At 38.8% G+C, this 20304-nt stretch overlaps 1 protein-coding gene across 1 annotated transcript; it reads right to left on the reverse strand.

The window, feature by feature from the left end:
- Window positions 1–319: 319 nt before the first annotated feature.
- On the reverse strand, window positions 320–19691 carry scimp (SLP adaptor and CSK interacting membrane protein). Its single transcript, XM_085421266.1, has 5 exons — window positions 19571–19691; window positions 18727–18848; window positions 13303–13351; window positions 9975–10051; window positions 320–4679 (listed from the first exon to the last, which is right to left on the reverse strand). The coding sequence occupies exons 1-5, from the start codon at window positions 19579–19581 to the stop codon at window positions 4024–4026; spliced, it is 915 nt and encodes a 304-aa protein (XP_085277392.1). The 5' UTR covers window positions 19582–19691; the 3' UTR covers window positions 320–4023.
- Window positions 19692–20304: the final 613 nt, after the last annotated feature.

Below are 20304 nucleotides of genomic sequence, written 5' to 3' on the forward strand. Positions count from 1 at the left end.
CTCTAATTAAACTTACAGTTTCACTTTGACCACTGCGTTGATCATGTGTCTGTTACTTACAAGTTATTTTGTTGATGTCAGTTAAAATGCCACCACTGCTGCTGTTTCCCTGTGCTGTATAACTCTAAGCCAACAATAGCTCAGTATTGTCATCTTTTTTTCATCAAAACTTCTTTGCGGGGTTTTTTTTTTGGTCTTCAAATGTATTTATTTCATGTTCAAGTGAGTATTTAAAGCAGCAAACCACAGCGTGTGTGTAACAGTGTGGCTTACCATTTTGGTTATTTTAAATAGTTTTTTGATAAAACTGAAGCTTCGTAGCACAAAATAATGATAAAAACTCAGTCATTACAGATCATATCGGATATAACATTGAGTCCATTTTGTACATTTTAGTCATTCTAAGTTTTAGAAAGGAGGATTACTCAGGGCATTGGCTGACAGGTTTGTTAGTCAGTGAGGGTTCAGTTTAAAAGTTAGAGCCACAGCTTGCTCGGTCGTCACATCCAGTTTCAAAACAGCAAGATTATAAAGTCAAAAACACCTGAGATTTCATAATAGGCCTTGACAGACCAGACCCCACGCAGAAGGTGGTTGAGACCACAAAGTTTTTAAAGGAGTGTTTATGAAGCAGTTCTCGAGGCAGGAATGTGTGCAAAGAAGTGACATTTATTAACAAAAATCTTATTAACAAATGACAATGAATTAAAGACAAAAGGCAACCTCAGAGCAATCTACAAGATGAATCAACATAAGCAGAAAGAGCTCTCGACGAGGATGGAGAGCAATCTACCACCTCCTCTCATTGTTTCTCATGTCTCTCCAGCCTCACCTGCACCTCTTGCCACCTGCACAGGTAAAGAAGCTGGTAACTTCCTAATCTGTGATGAGTCACCCAAAATATGTGACATCGGGGGTTAGGTGTGGACATGATGTGGACATCGGGTCAGCTGGAGGCGCAGTCGAAAGATTGTAGCGGTCCCAGATCAGATGTACACACTGGAACTCTTTCCCATGTTGCTTGTCTGTGTTTATTGTGTTATGGTGTGTTGATACCTGTGCATTCCTGTATTATCCTTTTGTGTTGCACATTTCAATGTTTTTTTTCCTCGCTACCTGGCCTGACCTGTCTCCCCAATGTGATGTTTGTATTGTATGTATGGTCGGCAAGGTCTGTCACCTCGGTTGTGGGCAAAAGACCTGCAACTGACAAATAAAGGCTATCTCATCTCATCATCATCTCATATAAATACACATAAGGTTATAACCCTGGTTCCTGCTGACATACAGCTTAAATATGGGTAGGTATTACACAGTCATGTGGGACTCTAAGCAGTCCTGTGAGATACTGAGTAAATCTTTACTGCTTCCACATGAATCAAATGGTAAATGGAGTTATACAGCACGTTTCTACTGTAACTGGGCACTCAAATTGCTTTTTTTGCTACCTCATTCACCCAATCACACACATGCTTTTTCTGTACCCAAACACCTTGTCTAACATTCACACACTCACATCCCATTGGATGTATCAGGGGAAACTCCAGTTAATAGACAGCCAAGAGAGTGAGCACCTCTACAAAAGCAGACGATTTGGCAGTTTGTTGATCTGGAGCATTTAGATATGTGTTAACATAACGCCATGATATTCCCAGAAGTAAACGTCCCAGGAAATTCAGCCAGGGTCACACGGTGCAATGCTCAATGAAACCGCAAAAACCCAGTGCCAGATCTCGGGCGACAGATAGCATGTTAAATGTTGAAGTTCATGACAGTACAGTACTGTAACAGCATCTTTACAGGTCTACCTAAAAAATCAGTCAGACAACTACAGCTCATTCAGAACTCTGCTGCTCGAGTCCTCACTAAGACCAAATAAGTGGACCACATCAGTCCAGCTCTGAGGTCTTTACACTGGCTGCCTGTCCGTCAGAGGATAGACTTTAAAGTTCTGATGCTGGTCTATAAAGCTCTGAATGGTTTAGGACCAAAATACATCAGTGACCTCCTGACCCAGTATGAACCTTCCAGATCCCTCAGGTCATCTGGATCCTGTTTTTTATCAGTTCCCAGAGTCAGAACCAGACACGGAGAAGCTGCATTCAGCTTTTATGCTCCAAATATCTGGAACAAACTCCCAGAAAGCCTCAGATCAGCTGAAACACTCAGTTTATTTAAATCCAGGTTGAAGACTCACCTGTTCTCAGCTGCATTTGAATAAAGCACCAAATCCACACTGTTTTACTTTTAAGCTTAAATTTCAAAACGTACATTTTAACTACTGATTTTATCTACTGTTCCTTTTTTTTCTCATGTTAAATCATGCTTTTTATTTGTTTTTGTTTTTTAATGTCTCTGTAAAGCACTTTGAACCGCCTTGCTGTTGAATTGTGCTATATAAATAAACTTGCCTTGCCTTGCCTACAGTTTGAAAAAGACTGAACAAGTATGGTTTGTTCAAAAAGTTGCCAGAAGAAAGTCTCTTCTGTCTAAATTAAACATGGTGGCATGGATTACGGTTACAAAGTTTCAAGAACAATGTCTTTGCAAATGTAAGGACATTGTGCAAAAGTACATCTGGCAAAAACCAACACACTATAGTAACTGTGAAGCACGGTGGTGGAGGGATGATGATTTGGGCTTGTTTCACAGTCACAGGACACCTTTCAGTCTCCCATGAACTCCTCTGTGTGCCAAAGTATTTTCCAAAGTATTCTAGAGTCAAATGTGAGGCCATCTGTCCAGCAGTTAAAGCAAATTCGCTGACTCAGCAGAACAATGATCCCAAACACAGCAGTAAATCTACAACATCATGGTGAATAAAAGAAAAGAATTAAAGTGCAGACCTGACCCCGACTGAAATGCTGTGGCGCATCCTCAAGAGAGCTGTACGTAAACAAAAGACGTGAAGCAACATTTTTTCACAACCATGACAAAGTCATACACAAAACAGTTACTCTGAGTTATTGCTGCTGAAGGTGGATCTATAAGCTACTGAATCACAAATCAATCCTTAGTTTTTCACAGGACTGTATAGATACTGTGCATACATATAACCAACCACTGTAATCACTGCCCCTGTGCCCCACTCACTCACTGCCCGGGATCTGATCATGCAAACATGTCATCACTGCCCACTTATTAACCACTCAAACGGACCAACTGATATACAAAAGTAAACAAACCCACCATATGATCGATAGTCAGACGCCTCACTGATAATGTTTGGGATCTGGACAGGGGGAGACCCCCTTTACACTGATATTTAGTTTAGAAAAGAAGCAAAAATCCCCCCAAAAATTACATATTAATCTTATATCAATGTTCATGTGTATAAATAAATCAACAAACACATAAAGAAAGAAAAACATCTCAGGCTGTTGCAGTTACAGACTTTCAGATTTCATGTCTTATGTTTAGTTAGAATCAAATTTGAAGCTCCAATAGTTTTTTGTGTTTCATACAGCAAAAACCTTACTTACACTGTTGATCTAGTTGATTCAGCTCATTAAAAAAGTACCAAATCTCGCCAAACTGAGCATAACGAAAGCCACCAGCAACATAGTCTGTTCCTTCTCAAAAACCATGGGAATGATCTACACATGATATATGCAAAAGCTTCATGTTTAAAACTAAAGAGTTTCTTCTGACATTTAAGTCAGAAGAAGACAAAGAAATATAGTTTGATTGCTTTCATGTGTAGTTTGCAAATCCAGATATCATCCTAATCTGGGACCCTGTGCAAGTCACTGCTTGTTAATGTATTCAGTAAAAAAACAAACAATTCCAACATTCAGATGAAAAACAGAATTTTTTCGATATATTAAAAAGAATCACCGTCTTAAAGATCAAACCAGTTGTCTCGACACCACTCGGCAGATTTCAGTGTCTTCAGTACTTCAATTATTTTCTTTTTTTCAATGAATGTTATTAAAAAAATACAAAAAGACAAGAGAAATCTTCAGTAAGGATAATCTCTGCTCAGCAGAATTCAAAACTGTCTCCATCTCGTTGTGTTGGGTTTTATCCCACATCATCATAGTCCTCCTCATCGTCTTCTTCACCCCCGATGTCATCATAGTCTTCCGTGGAGGTGTTGTCTCCTGCTTGATCTTCCTTGTCCATCTTCACATAGTCCGGTTGATTGTCCACGCTCTCCACATAGTCGTTCTCCTCAGCCAGGTTCTCGTAGCTTTGGGCCTCCAAAACACTACCGCTCATGCTGTTGACGACTGGAGGAGGAGGAAACATTATGTCTCCCTCCATCTTGACGTAGTCAGCCTGGAGTTCTGTGCTCTCCTCGTAGTCGTGGATGCTTTCCTCGTGGTTGCTTACATTCTGCTCACAGTTGCCATCCTCGTAGTCGTGGATGCTCTGGCACTCCTCAGCCAGGTTCTCGTAGCTTTGGGCCTCCAAAACACTACCGCTCATGCTGTTGAAGATTGGAGGAGGAGGAAACATGATGTCTTCCTCCATCTTGATGTAGTCAGCCTGGAGTTCTGTGCTCTCCTCATAGTCGTGGATGCTTTCCTCGTGGTTGCTTACATTCTCCTCACAGTTGCCATCCTCGTAGTCGTGGATGCTTTCCTCGTGGTTGCTTACATTCTCCTCACAGTTGCCATCCTCGTAGTCGTGGATGCTCTGGCTCTCCTCAGCCAGGTTCTCGTAGCTTTGGGCTTCTGAAACAGCAAATTCCATATTTAAGGTTAATTTTATTGTTGCAGTGCATATAGGTAGCTGGTCAGTAGAAGATTGTTACAGATAGATTTGGCACTTGGCAACAGTGGGGAGGAAGAACGTTCCTTTAACAGGACGAGACCCTCAACAAAAAAATACTCAGGGAGGGGCTGTGGGAAGCAATGGGGGTGAGGGGAAAGAGAGGACAGAAAAGAAGAGCACAGAGAGACCAAAAACAAGGAAAGAAAAAGAATAAAAGTTACCCTACAGTGATGGCAGAAGAAACACAACAGGGTGGAGAAGAGATGGTCAGTGCATTGTTGCACATCTCCCAGCAGCCTGAGGCTATACCTAAGGCCCCAGTCACACTGGGAAAAATATGCTATTCCTCAGTGATTGCTGGGTGGTTGCTGGAGGTTGCTGACAGTCGCTGTAAAATTGTTAGCTTCAGCCCTAGTCATGCAGGCCTAGACTGGACTGGTCAGTGACTCATTGGAAACTAGAGGTCACAAGGGGGAAAAGTATGTTACCAAACCAGCTGATGAGCAGTTTCTGGAAGTTGCTAAGTGGAATTATTTGCAAAGAGTTATACAGTGGTGTACTGGAAACCTCCCACCAGCAGGCTACCACAGTTGCATGGAAGACCTGCATGCAAATACGCACAAACTCCTCACCAAACAGTAGTAAAATGTTGAAAAGCACAATAAATACTGAAAACAAAGACTATTAGCCTTCAAGGTAAAATTATTTTTTGCTGCAGTAAATATAGCTACAACCTTCAGCAACCAACCTCCAATCAGGAAATACGTATTTTCCCCTAGCAACCAGAGGATACCAACTGATCTCCAGGCCTGTGTGAGTGACGACTAAGGGATGGTTTAGGGACACCTGATTCAGCTCTAACTGTAAACTTTATCAAAAAGGAAAGTTTTAAGCCAAGCAGGGAGCTGCATCCACAGGAGAGGGGCCTGATAGCTCAGGACTCTGACTCCCATTCTATTTTTAAAGACTTGAGTAACCAAAAGTATCACTGCAGTCTGAGAGTAAAGTGCTCTGGTTGGATAATATGATATTTAATATATGTTTATTTTGTACTATGCATATGGGAAGAAGAGTTTAAATTCAGTTCTGGATTAAACAGGGAACCAGTGAGTCAGTCTTTGTCTGATCGATCGTGTTAGAAGTTAGTTACTAGATGAGTTTAACATGGCAGTGCAGCAGTAAGAACTCGCCTGAAGATGGCATGAAGATTAAACCTTCATGCCTCAGATTGAATATTTAGAAAACGTACAGTGTTGCTATGAAGTTTAAACAAAAGGCAAATATTTATGTTGAATGGAAAACAAACAAACAAAATGACCACGTAGTTGAATATTCAGGGGTTACTCTTAGATTTTAAAAGCACATCAAGAATATGAACAAATAAACCAAAATACAAGCTGACTACTTTTGGACATATTAAAAACTCACTGAGGAAGCTACGTGGGTTTAATGTAATGAGGCTTTCTTATCTCTCATGCTGGCAAGTGAGACACTTTTGAAAGCATTTTGATAATTTGATAAAGAAGGTTTAAAGCAGGAAACTCCAAAGGTCCTTGGACGCTGGGACTTGCAAACATGGACAGTATAATTGAGGCTTACGAGTAAGAAGAAGGGATTATTCAAGATGTGCTCAGTGGCTAACAATCACACATGTACCGTTCCAGAATCAGATCAGATATCCAGGCGCTGTTGTCCCTGCATAATCATTATTAATATTAGTCTAGGATCAACAATCCAATTGACCAATCATGATGTCAAAGCTTTGTAAAGTAGGGAAAATGTTGTTGTTGTTTTAATAATAAAAAATAAATAAATTGTTGTCTACATAGACCTTTCTTCTGGAGCAAACAGTAAGGATTTCAGGTGTTATTTTTATTCATTTATGCATTATAATGAATATATTACAAAGTTTAGCTTGCTGTTAGCTTGCTCGTGATACCTTTCAATTGCATTAGCTAACTTCTTGGTTAATGCAAACTGAGTTCTCCAAACAGTTGACCAGTCTATGGCAGTGTTGATTCGGGACCAACATTTATTATAATAATGCAGGAAAACCACTAACACAAAGATATCAGATCATACATAAAATCCAATTTCAACACTCCTTTATCAACCAATAACTGCCAGAGTGACTACATCCATCTTATCTACTACCTATGGTTTTATTTAGTGAAGCCCTTCTAGTTGAATATGAACAAAGCTGGGCAAAGTTACTGACAGCCTCAGCAAAATGTTTGACTAGTTTGTTTGGTTTTGTGGCTAAAAACCAAAACTATGAGTTTCCATCGACTCCTTATGGAAGCTTGTTTCCACCACTGGAAAAAACAAAACAGAACATAACATAGATTTTTGGGTTTTAATCTTGAAATTTAGGCTCACTAAACAAAATAACCTCAACTTCTGACTTGCTAATGCCAAAAAAGGACTTTTTCAGTGGTGGAAACAAGCTTGCATAAAACATTAACTAAGCTAGTAAAGTCTGTCACGATGAATGCTTTATCATCAAGGTAAGGAAGCTCCACTAAGTTGATTCTGTTCATCTGAACGCAGCATCTTCAATCCCAGTACTATGGGCAGGAACATGGGTGCACCATGGATTCCTTAGTTTCGCTCAGTGTAGCTAACTTGTAAATGGAAAAAGTAGAAAATAGGGCTCTGTTATTCTCTCCTGGAACACCACTGAGCCATTAGTTCAGGTATGTGGACAACACCTGGCTGAAAACCAAACCTCAGCACATATCAGGATTCACTGATTTCATTAACTTGGTGGACAAACATATCAAGTTCTCCAGAGCAGAGTAAAAAAATGACAGGCTAGTTTTCTTAGATGGTGATCTTTCCATCAGCAATGGGGGACATTTGAAAGTCTGTGTGTACCATAAACCAACAATACTGATCAGTATTTAAAGTTTGAGTCTCATCATCTACTGGAGGACAAACTGCGTGTCATCAGGATGTTACAACATCATCTTCACAGACTTAGCAACCAGAAAAACAGAAGGGTTCATCTTTCACCATCCTACACTGCTGTGATTGCAGTCATTCCCTAACTCTCTGTGAATGGTACTGATGACCAATGATGAGCAAGTCATGAGCAACGGTAATGACGACTGGCATACCAACAGTAGCGGTTTTTGATACGGGCGACACGGGCGGTTTCCCGGGGCGGCATTGTGGTGGAGGGCGGCATCACGGGCATCGGCAAAAAAACCAAAATTGCCTATCCCAGCTGTCATAGGGCGAGAGGCGGGGTACACCCTGGACAGGTCGCCAGTCTGTCGCAGGGCCAACACACACAGGGACAGACAACCATTCGCACACACATTCACTCGCACATTCACATCTAGTGGTAATTTATCCAATTAACCTATCCCCAAGCTGCATGTCTTTGGACGGTGGGAGGAAGCCGGAGTACCCGGAGGAAACCCACGCAAACTCCACACAGAAAGACCCTGGCCTGATGGTGGAATTGAACTCAGGACCTTCTTGCTGTGCGGCAACAGTGCTAAACACCGTGCCACCGTGAGCATCTAATAACCAACTTGCAAAATAAAATAAAATAAAAACATACAACAAACACGAAAACACCAGACATTATGATACAGACTTATAATTTGCACCGATGTTTTTTCGAAATTCTATATGCGAAAAGTGAGCGCGAGAGCCCTCAGTGTGCCTGCTCGCTGCTGAAGTCAAAGTAAACTTTATTGTCATCTCCACTACATACAGTCCAGCATATAGAGAGACGAGACGACGAGGCTCCAGTTACAGCAGTGCAAGAAAATAAACAATAAATATAAGAAGAGTAAGAAAATAAATCTACACTTTAGGACTCGGGGTAAAGGGATCAATAACAAGGAGAGTGTTCGCCCGGGGCACCAAACAGGCTAGGACCGCCACTGCATACCAATCATAATGAAACCGACCTCACAGCCCATCGTTAGTCAAAGGTGCTAGTTTTGTTCGTTATGAAAATTTTTATAAGGTTGGGGAAACCTGCAGTTAGCCAAGACTGAAGAAGTCACTCTTCTGCTGAAAACGCTGCATTCAGATCAACAGAATCAACTTTCTCAGCTTGTTTAAAGAGAAAACTTTCTGTTGACCCCTCAGTTTTTTTCTTAAGTGCAATTCTTGTTAATACTTTAATACTAGTAATACTTAAATATTACTACTTGTAAACTGCTGATGTCACATAAATGACCCGATGACTTATGGGACTGTATACGTGATGTTTATGTGTTCTAGGCTTTAGTGCTATACGGCAGTTACAGTTATCCGGTGTTGATTAGCCATTTTTGTGTTAGTGTATAACATTACTGCAGCTGTATGTGTTCTGTGTTTTATGTGGTTAGCGGAGCTGTGATTAAGACGGCTGTTTCTGTGCACCACCTCTTGCTGCTGTTGTGGGTGAAGGGGCATTCTTAATAAACAGCTGTGCTTCCTGTAGCTTAGCATTACAGCTGAGGCAGGCATAGCAAGTCAAAATAGAAGTCTTTCTCTCTTCCTTGCCTGAGCTTGTCATATTATTGATGTTTGTCAGCTGCTGGCTGGGCTAAACATCTTGAGGTTACTACTTGTTTTGTGAAGTTCACCAGTTTGACTTTACATTTTTAAAACTCATAAATGTTTTCTGTTATTCAGTTCAGCTCAGTTCAATTTCACAGCAACAGCCGCCTGAAAGGGTTATCAAGAAGGTAAAGATGGTCCCTGATCGAACCCTTTATCAAAAAACAACGCTTTAACCCTTATCTTAAAGGTAGCGTCTCTCAAATCCAAACTGGGAGCTGAGGTCTTAAAGGTGAAGGCTCTGACTCCTATTCTACTTTTAATAAGTCTGAATTTAAAAATGAGAAGGAGCAGACTGCTGTGTATCCTTCCACAGTTTGTGGTACAGTTACAATTACATCAAGCCAAAAATACTCTTCGTTTTGGTCTGACTTGTAAAATAAGGAGCACTTTCCTTGTTTGGCCCAAATCCTTGACAAAACAGACATCATAAACACTTCTTAGTAAGTTTGAAACCTTAGCTTGGATCAGAATATGTGGTGCTGTCTTGGATCTGAATCTTGTGCATAAAACTGTCACTGCCATGTAAACTGGTGAACACGCGCTGCCCTTTAGTTTGTGGTTTATGGTCAAATGGCAGACTGGATGAGGCTTTAATTTCAAAGATCTGAAAGTGAGAGAAGGAAGCGTGGTTTCATAAGAGGAGGGGCAATCTGTAGGAGCCACTGAGAGATATAATAAAGTCTTGCCTGCCATGAGAAACTGTGTCCGCGGAGGTAGAGGTGGAGTGCCCGTTTCAATGTTTCTCTGCTGGTATTTGTTGCTCCTGCAAATTTGCAGACAAGAGAAAATGTCAAGCGAAAAAATCTACGTTAAAGAATGTAAAGTCTGCAATGTCTGAATCTGGATGTGAGCACACAGTAGTGTAAGGTCTGCAGAGCTTACTTTGGTACAACAGACATGTTTAAGCTACATGGTCCCTTAAATATATATATGGAGTATATGGAAAATATGGGGAAACATAAATGTTTAAATGCATCATTTGTTTAAATGAATATTGATTATGATAATAATAATATTAATATTAATAATGTATATGGGATGACTTGTACGGACTGAAATGTGGCAACAGAGAGAAAGCTGAGTAAATAACATAAAGAACTAGAAATTATAAATGAAACTCAAAACACAAAATGCCCAACACAGTCTGATGGTAGTTCATGAAGTCACAACTTTTAATTCCTGCTTTTGGACATGAACTTTCCACTGAACATGATTTTCCATCTGTCTGTGGAAAAGCCAGCTGCTGCTGCTTTAAAAGATCCTTCACGATTTGTGGTACAGTTGCTGTTAAAGAGCCAATAGAATTCTTTGTTTTGGACTTATTTGTGAATTAACAGCACTTTTCTGGTTTGGCCCAAATCTGATTTGTATCCATGTGAACAAAATTATACTTTTTTTTCACTTGCACAAATTTTGTAGGTTGGAGGGATAGGTAGCGGAGCAAGCCAATTGGCTGTGCACACTAGAGACCCAACTTTGAATACTGCATGTCACAGACTTTCATATTCATTTAATTTTTAAATCTATTATTAAGTGAAAAAACTATCCATTTTTAAATTTTAGCCATTAAAACTGCTGAGATTTAGCACATAACTGTTTTTAACTTACTTATATAACCAACTTTCTTACCTTTGCCTATTAAACCTATTTGGTTAGGTTTAGAAAAGAATCAGTGTTTGGGTTAAAATATAATGTTTAACACAATAGTACTTTTAAAGCTCTGGTTCCTTGTTTTTTTCACATTTTCTTGGTTTGGATACATGATGCAGACATGAATTATACTTTCTACTGAAATATATCAGTTACAAAGTCTTGCTGTCATTTTAAGTTTTGTGGTAAGAGTGAGCTGCTAGTTCAGTGTTACATTTGGTCACAAGTTTGTAACATTATCAACTGGTTACACTGCTGTGGTCGTAAAATATACAGACACACAGAGACTTTTTGGAAGCCTTGCAGAAAAAAGTTTCCAAATAGTACAACATAAATGTCATATACTGCATGTTATGCTAACACTCCTATGCTGATCAATATGTGGACTTCCAACTAATGCACAGTACACAGTGTAATAGTTACACATCCTCTAGGGTGAAAATAACAAAGTTTTACTGTTTAGAGTAAAATGTCAATCATATATATTAAATCGCTGTAATTTTCTGGATATTTATAATTGTGTTATTTGTATATATTACCGTTATTTCTTATATTTTGTAATTTAGTTCAATCTGCTACTGTTCTTATTGTCTTGGAGCAACTATAACCCCATAATTCCCTTGGGGTTTGATAAAGTATTCTGATTCTGACCTCTGGTTTTCTCCCTATATCTCCTGCCCCATGGCTCTATTGGGTGTCACCAGTGAGTCCTTTCCTGTGGACATGGACAGTGTAGCACAGTATGCCCACTGTCACCAATTTGGGTTTTAAAATGGATAGGGATTTTAGATTTGACAGTCAAGTCAGAGCAGCAGTGAAATCCAGCTTATTTCATCTGAGGCAACTGGTCAAAACCCATCCTGTCAAAAGATAAATTCAGAACAGTAATGTATGCTTTTATTACAACTGAGCTGGATTACTGTAACTCGTTGTACCTTGGTATTAGAGAGTCATCCTTGACATGAAAAATTACAGGTAACCATGGAAATCTGCTAGCAACCAAAACAATCACTGGGAGGTTTTTGGTTTCAGTGACATGTTTGCAATCAATTTCACCCAGTGACAGCCAGAAACCTCAAAGAACCACTGCTAACCGGTTGGAGAAGGCACACACTTCCCTAGCAACCGTTGACTGTATCATGTCTAGTATGACGGACAACTCTCAAGTAATGTTTGCATGTAAGCGCAATTGAAATCTATCAGTTACAAGCTCAATAAAAAAACCCCAAGAAATTCATCTCTATGAACACAAAAATACTGTTTTTTGTTTTGTTTTTTGGGGTTTTTTTGGGGTTTTTTTTTTTTTTTTGGGGGGGGGGGGGGGGGGGGGTGTCTTACATTACTGGCTTTTACAGTGCTGTGCTTGGAAAGTAACCAAACCACATAGAGATTTTTTTGCAACTTTGTAAAAATGTAACAGAACACCATAAATGTGACATATAAACTTTTAAAGTCTAAATGTAACATATGCTGACATATTTTGTAGCCCTATGGCAGCTGGGATAGGCTCTGCCCCCCGCGACCCTAACAAGGATAAGAGGAAGAGAATGTGTGGATGGTACTGCAGTGGGGAACTGGTTACTTTTTGTATGTTACTATTACGCTACATGAATGGTTACGCAGATGTCAGGGAACAGGGAAAATGATTTTGATACTATACTTGCCCAGCCAAGTTTTTTCATCCCCAAAAAAAACTACATTTATAATGTATCATATTTTTATACTGGTTACATCCTGGATGTGTCAGAACATCACAGCCCACAGAGTGAATGGTGGAAGTAGTTTAGCTAATACACTATTTTTTAGCATGTTTGCTGTATGTATTATCATATTTGCTTGTGATTTTTTTTTTTCCAAGGAATATTAAAACAGCTGTATTTCAGTAAGAACTCATGTCTGAAAGTTTGTTTTTGCTATAGACTGTATATATACTGTGTGGTTGTTACAAATGCAGCTTACAGTTAGCATTATAGCTAGCTATGCAGAGTCAATTTAAACACACAATATATAACAATTCAATTTGTGCTAATAAAGTTGGTTTAAAATTAGTTTTGCTTGTTGAAAACACCATCAGCTGTGTTGGGAATTTCATGATTCAGCACTGAAGCCCTTTTTCTGGTTAGTTTAGCTTAGCATTGCAAATGAAAATGGGAGAAATAGCTCCCCGTTTGATAAAAACACTGCTTAATAATAAATACAATAAACATAGAAGCGACATAGACTTCTCACTGAAGCATAAGTCAGACAATAGCAATAAAAACAACAAGTCTGATTCTTTAAATGTAAACCTGCGCCTGTTTTTAGTATAGTACAATCCATTGTGTACATTCACTGTTATATGATAAGTATACATTTATGCATTACTCAGTTTTGAAGTTGAATTCGTTTTTCACAGTGGGGATTTTGTGTTGGCCTGTTGGGGGGGAAAAAAGAAAACACAGTTAATTCAAAGTCAATTAGGAAAAAAGATCAATATATTTGCACCTAAAGGCCATTTAAATGGATTTATTCACAGCTCAGCAAGAACAGATTTGGATTGTGTTGCTACAAACAAAGGAGAAAAATAAATGCAAATATGATATAAGAGTATTTAAATAGGATAAAATGGGGAAAAAAGTACTTTTAAGTATGTTTAAAGCATCTAAACAAACCATATTTAAATGCATAAATGAATAAACAAACAACTCTGCTGTTTTCAAATGCACAGTGTTCTTTTATCTCCACATGCTGTTACCTATGATTAGTGTCTGTGTTGTATTTTATTAGCTCTTTATACATGTGCATACGCTCAACCAGCACGAAGCCCCGCTTTGTGGTGATGCAGCCCAGTTTCCCCACAGGGATCATTAAAGTTTCATCTAAGCTAATCAGATCCAGAGGGCACCCCCTAATAATAGTAATTCATACAATTATAATAGTTGTTCTTCTGGCTTGCAACAAACCCTTAAAGTAAGTAGTTTAGCTTCTAGTGTGTCATGGTTTGGTTTCTCTTCCCTTTCCGGCTTATGATTTGTGGTGAACACGTGCATGTGTTGGTTTAGCAGTGAGTTTTTAAAAAAAGAGGTAGTTGAGTTAAAAATGAAACTGGTGTCTGACGGTCATTTCAGTTTGCTTTAACTTATTTTGCACCTAAGGGTATAGTAAATAAGTGGAATGAACCAATCCTGTGTGTCAGGTGTCCAGATTTCTGTTTAATGATGCTGGTCGCCAACAGCTTGAAACCCATCACGGAAAAAAACAACATGAAAGGATTCATAAAATAATGGAGGACATTTGATGCAAAGATGTCATTATTTTTTCTTCTTGTCAAGATAACATTTACCTCCTATAAGATCTTATAACCACTCTGATCTGTCTTGAGGGGCCCCATAAAACTGCTGAGAACAAAAAAAGTTATCTCTGCAGTACAATGTCAGGTCACAGGACTTAGCATTAGGTGGACCGTTTAGTGACACTGAACTTGCAAAACTAGATTTAGATACTATGAAGCTACTTTCTCTGATTTCTGGGGGGTTTAGGCTTTAGAATTTAAACAATATTGCATTTTGACACTTATAATAACGTAACAGCTTAGTTACTTTTACAATGATGTGTACAAAAACCATGCAGTATACTGAAAATGAGACGCACGGGGGGAAAGGGATAACACACCTGTGAAAGCAATCAGCATGGTCCAAACGGCACGAAACATAACTGACACAGGAAACGAAACAACGCTAAACACAGGGACAAGAAGCTCACAGCAGCCACAGAGGCAGAGGAACAGGTGCTAACAAAAGATGAGACAGTGAAACACAGAGGAAACTTCTTTTTTCAGATGCTCCCTTAGAGGTCATGACCGCAGATCATCTGCCTCCATCTCACCCTATCCCTAACATCCTCACCCCATGCCCTCCTTCACTACATCCATGAATCTCATCTGTGGGCTTCCTCTTTGACTCCTGCCTGGCAAACCTCACATCACAGCAGGTCATGTAAACTGCCTCTTTCAATCTTGCTGATCACCTCATATCACAAATAAAAGACAAAATATCACTAGAAACCACAAAGAACTAGAAAAGACAAAGAAACCAATAGTTTGTCTAGCTCTTTGACTACTGTCCATCTGTCCAAGATTTTCCCCACCGTCAAACCCCCTGACACCTGCTTTTAGTGGAGCTAAATAAACATTTCATACACTCTAGTGATTTCTGTTTAAAAAAAAAATTTCTGTATGTTTCTGGTTTCATCATTTCTTTTTTGCAAAACATTTTGTAACGTCTCCTTTCCTGCTTCTGCTCAGTTCGTCCTGACTGTATCTGAATATATAGCCCTGTCCTTCCCCTTAGTCTTTGTTACAGGGAGGACTTGTTGGTTTCTGCCTGTACATTTTTTGTACTTTGTGTTAGACTTTTCAGCATGAATAAAGGTTTGCTGTTATTTGTGGAAGGTCCTGCCTTTGGATCTCTCGCCTCAACACTGATGCAATGCATTTCCAATGGCAAAGTCTCAACGCTGCCCTCATGTTCTGCGTGATTCTGGTGAGTCAAGCCTGAAGATGAGTGGCTTCAACTCTTAACTTCCACAAATCTGACTGCAGCTTTCTCTGGAAGGAGCTACGTTTTTCTGAACCGGGTGTTTATTCATAAAGCCTAAAAATCCCAGATTTGCTTTACAGTCTGTACAGTACATGAGTCATGACCTGGATAAAGAAAAACCTTCCTTCACTGAGAAGCAACTTTATGAATGTCTCTGACATAACAGACAGGCACACAACATGACCTAATGTACAGAGTGTACATTTCAAACTCATTTTATTCTCACCCACAGGAGATGGTTGCAATGCCAGATCTTCAGAAATGAATTATTTAAAAAGAAAAAACAAGCCAGTCAAATAAAAAAAATAATAAAAAAAAAACAGTCAAATAAAATACCAAACCATGAGTGACTAAAAGGAACTAAAAAGAGGAAGGTGATTCAAAACGGCCAGTTGGTGGGCAGATTCTTATATGGAAGGAAGATTATTCCTAAGTCCAGGATAAATAACAGTAAAGCCCAGGTCACTGAGAGAGGTTCGTGGGCTCATAACCTCAGTTACCTGAGGGCATAATACAGAGGTGAGACCGTACAATACCATCACAGGACAAGCAGTATACTGTAAATATACTGTAAGCAGTATATTTACAGTAAAAAAACAGTAGCACTTTCTATCACAGCTCGGTAATGAAGGGATAATAGTAACAAGTGGGAACAAGAGGGTTATAATGTGGTAATTTCTAAGTTATTACTATGCAATTAGCAAAGTAATAACTATGTAATATTCAAGTGATATCATGGTAGCAATAGTGATTACAGTTGAGTAATATTATCCTGAAATGTATGTAATAGTATAATAAGAGCCCCAAAACTGGGGGTAATAATATAGAAATAGAGCTCGGTAATAAAGGGGTAATAGTAGGGTAACAAGGAAGAAAGAAGAACGTAACAATGTGGTAATTTCTACGTTATTACTACTGAATTACCCATGGTAGTTTCTGTGTAATAAGCAGGAAACAGAGCTGCAAAATGCAAAACTGCCTGTTTCTCTTTAATAACATATGAATAACCTATTAAAGCTAACTTAAAGAAGTGTGGTTATTACCTAGAAATATCTCAGGTAGTTTCTGTGTAATAAAAAGGAAACAGAGCTGCAAAATGCAAACTGCTCGTTTCTATTTAATAACATAATAATTCCATAATATTAATTCCAGGTAACAATCAAACACATTTAATTAATAGGTTATTAACAGGTTATTGATGTGCTATTAAATAGATGCAGACAGTTTTGCATTTTGCAGCTCTGTTTTGTGCTTATTACACAGAAACTACTGCAGGTAAAGTGGTAATAATTTATAAATGATCACATTATTACATCATTGTCACTTCCTTTTTACTTTACTATTACCACTTTATTACCGAGCTCTATTTCCACATTGTTACCCACAGTTTTGGGGCCCTTATTATCCAATTACACAAATTTCCGTGTAATATTACTTGGATATTACATGGTTATTACTTTGGTAATTGCATAGCAATAACTTAGAGATTACCACATTATTACCCTCTCGTTTCCCCTTTGTTACCCTACTATTACCCCTTTATTACCATGCTGTAATAGAAAGTGCTACCAAAAACACATTTAAAGTATCAGAAAAAAAATAGTGTATGCATTACATTAGGGATTCCTGTAACTCCATATTTTTTATTTTTGAACTAGAGTAACTTTGCACCAGTCACAGCTCAAAATAATCTCATTCCGACCAGTCTTACGGTCCCTTAGTTATTTCCTCTGTTTAAATAAATAAGGCATTTTAACTCTTCTCTCTTTAAGTTATCCTACTTCTGATTGACTGCCCCTCTTAAACAGAAAGCACTGGTGTAGAGCTATGTGCCTTAGATGACCATATTAGGATGCATTATATGGACAAAAGTAGAGGGCTACCTACACGTTATACCTACAGGAGCTGTTCAGCCATGGACACCCCCATGACATGGAGCTCTTGGGACACTCTGAAGAGGCTGCATCAGCAGGGCGTTGGTGAGTTTTAGACACCACACGCCTCAGCACTCAGTGACTACACTCTATAAATGTATGTGGTCTGCCACTTTGTGGCTGCATTGCTGAGGCTCTTAGATGGTGTCATACTTGCAATGATAAGACCTACAACTGATCATGCAGGGAAGAAATTTCACAGGTTGACATGTTGCAATGATGGCATCTTATTACTGTATCAGTCTTGAATTCAGTAAGTGCCATATAACGTTTCCTCTCACTGTCATCACATAGCATCTTAAGACTAGAAAGTGAGTTTAGCTCTATTCTGTTTTGTTCTGGCTTGTTCCAAATCACAAACTGAACTAAGCTCTAAGGTTGCTGAACGAACATATTTTAAAAACACTTTTTGTGCAAATAAAATTACTGGAAATGACACCAGTATGCAAAATATATTGAGGTGTTGTTTCCCAATCTTGCTTTACTTCTAGGAATTTTTTCTTTTTTCTCTTTAAAAAAAATACTTTTAGTAAGTTTCATTTTGCTGTGCATATATAGTTAAATAATGTCATATGTGAACATCCAGACTCACGAGCAGAGTTAAGGCCACCACAGATTAAAGCCTCTCAAGCGATTTAACACTGCAGAATGGTGGGGTTCTGCACATGCTCACATCTGAAATTAGATCTTTCTACTTGTGACAGGGAAAAAAATTAAAAGCACATGCATCATTTTTAAGTGTTACCTTATGAGCTTTATCAGCAATTTAAAAAGAATAACAAGAAATTATTTAAGTTGTTTTAATACCGGTAAAAATCTTAACATACATGGCTTAAAATAGCAGTCATGCCTAAAAAAAGCAAATACGAATGACAAAAATACTGGACTGTTTGGCTACAGGGTGTACACAGTGTATACAGAAAAAAAGGCATCGGTTCCTGAACCACGCAACCAGTTTCAGTGTGTCCACACCTTAAAAAAGCTGTCTGACAGCTCACACAACCAAATGGACAAACACCATTCCTGAAATGAACTTTTCTACACAAACTTACAGGAAAACACCTTCACGCACTCTCTAAAGCTCCCAAACACTTGTTGCATAATGTTTTGACATTTCGCTTATCGGGGTTTCAATTCAACATTTCTGCTATAAGAAGGGGAAGAGAATAAATCTGTGTGAGAACAGGAAAAAAGCGGTAAAAATGTATGTCGTTGATGTGCAGATGAAGGCTTGTTCAGTACTTAGTGGCAGGTGCGCTGCAGAGATTCAAACCTACCTCTTTTTCTTGATATGCACTTGCAGATGAACATGAAGATGATGCTGATCACCACAGACACGAAAACCATGCCAACGACCACCCATAACCATAGGTACTTGCGGATAAACGCCATGATCGCACTGTTTGAAGGATTTAAAAAAGAAACAAAAAAGTCTGAACACTTCACCACGAGAAGCACATCTGAGCCGCTGCTTTTCAGTATACACAGAGCTGGGGATCGGAAAAAAGGCCATTCAACCACTTCCTCTTTTTTTCTGTGTTGACTAAGTCCTGGGGTTATTTTTGTATTAAGATTAGCATTCTGAGAATCAAACAGGCACCTCAATAACCTCTAGGGACTCTTCTGAGCCAACTGCACTGCCAACCATCAAAACGTCTCCGTTTTTGTTCTCACTTCAGACAACCTCAGCCAAAGTATCTGAGCTACTTAAAGCTGAAAGAGAAGGTCAGCTTTAAAGTGAATTGTTTACTCCAGCTGGACGGATGTATTTATGTGCCTTTATCGCTGTGAACGGAATGATATAAATACTCGTTCCCCCGTTTATCTTCATGCCCGGCATCCTCTCTACACAGCCGCTTCCTGCCAACTTCCAGTTACAAATACTGCTGATTCAGAATACAGCCATGCAAGATAAAGTGATATTCGGACATGAAAGCACATAACAGTTTACTGTCTGCTTTGACACGTGACGCCTTTCACTGCAGTTAGACCTGATAACCACTTTTTAAGTATTATCTCTAATTATGGATAAGAATAGAATGACTTTTATCACAAAAAAATGCAATTAAAGTGTTATTTCAATACATGTCAACTTCCAAATACTCCAAATAAGTGCCTTACCTTTCTTCCATATCTCTGGTTAAAGAAGGACAGCAGTTTCAGTAAACAGAAGGTGAAAGCGGATGGTGTCTAGATATGACAGGACTCATCATGTGCTGCATCTTTGCATGCCATCGTCTAATTTTCTTACCTAACCAAAGAAACATGAAGGCTGAGACTGGATTATCCCCACCCCCTGTCATGCACCAGTGACCAAATCATGTGGGTGTTTGTGTGAGGCTATAAGAAGAGTCAGACACGCATGACAAATTTACACATCTGTGTTAATACTTCAGTTGGAGAAAATTGTTTTTGTTTTATTTATTTGGTCAGAATAGAAATGTCATCACAGATGACAGATTTTGATATTTTAAACAGGTTCAAATTAACATTTTTAATACATATTCCTTAAACTACAAACATTGCCAGTGTCAGCACTGAACACTGGACTCTTGTGTAGTTCTCTCACATTTTCAGTTCCTCTTATATATCATGACTTTACATCAGTTTATCATAGTGTAATCTTTAGGGAGGTGTTTTCCTGTCCAGCTGCACATTCACAATAATTGGGATTTATATCATCTGTTGATAAATATCTCTTTTGTTTTCTGTTAAGAATTAACTGTTGAAAGCGAGATTTAGTTTGGGGGAAAAAAACAAGTCGATTTTATTTCAAAAAGGTGACACCGGAATTGGGAAACTAACGCTGTTTACTTATAGGAAAATGACTCTGTGCTTTCAAAATATTAGCACAA

Source organism: Rhamphochromis longiceps, linkage group LG10 (assembly GCF_057381845.1).
Source record: "Rhamphochromis longiceps isolate RC_006_pf linkage group LG10, R_longiceps_female_GT1.1, whole genome shotgun sequence".
Lineage (NCBI taxonomy): Eukaryota > Metazoa > Chordata > Actinopteri > Cichliformes > Cichlidae > Rhamphochromis > Rhamphochromis longiceps.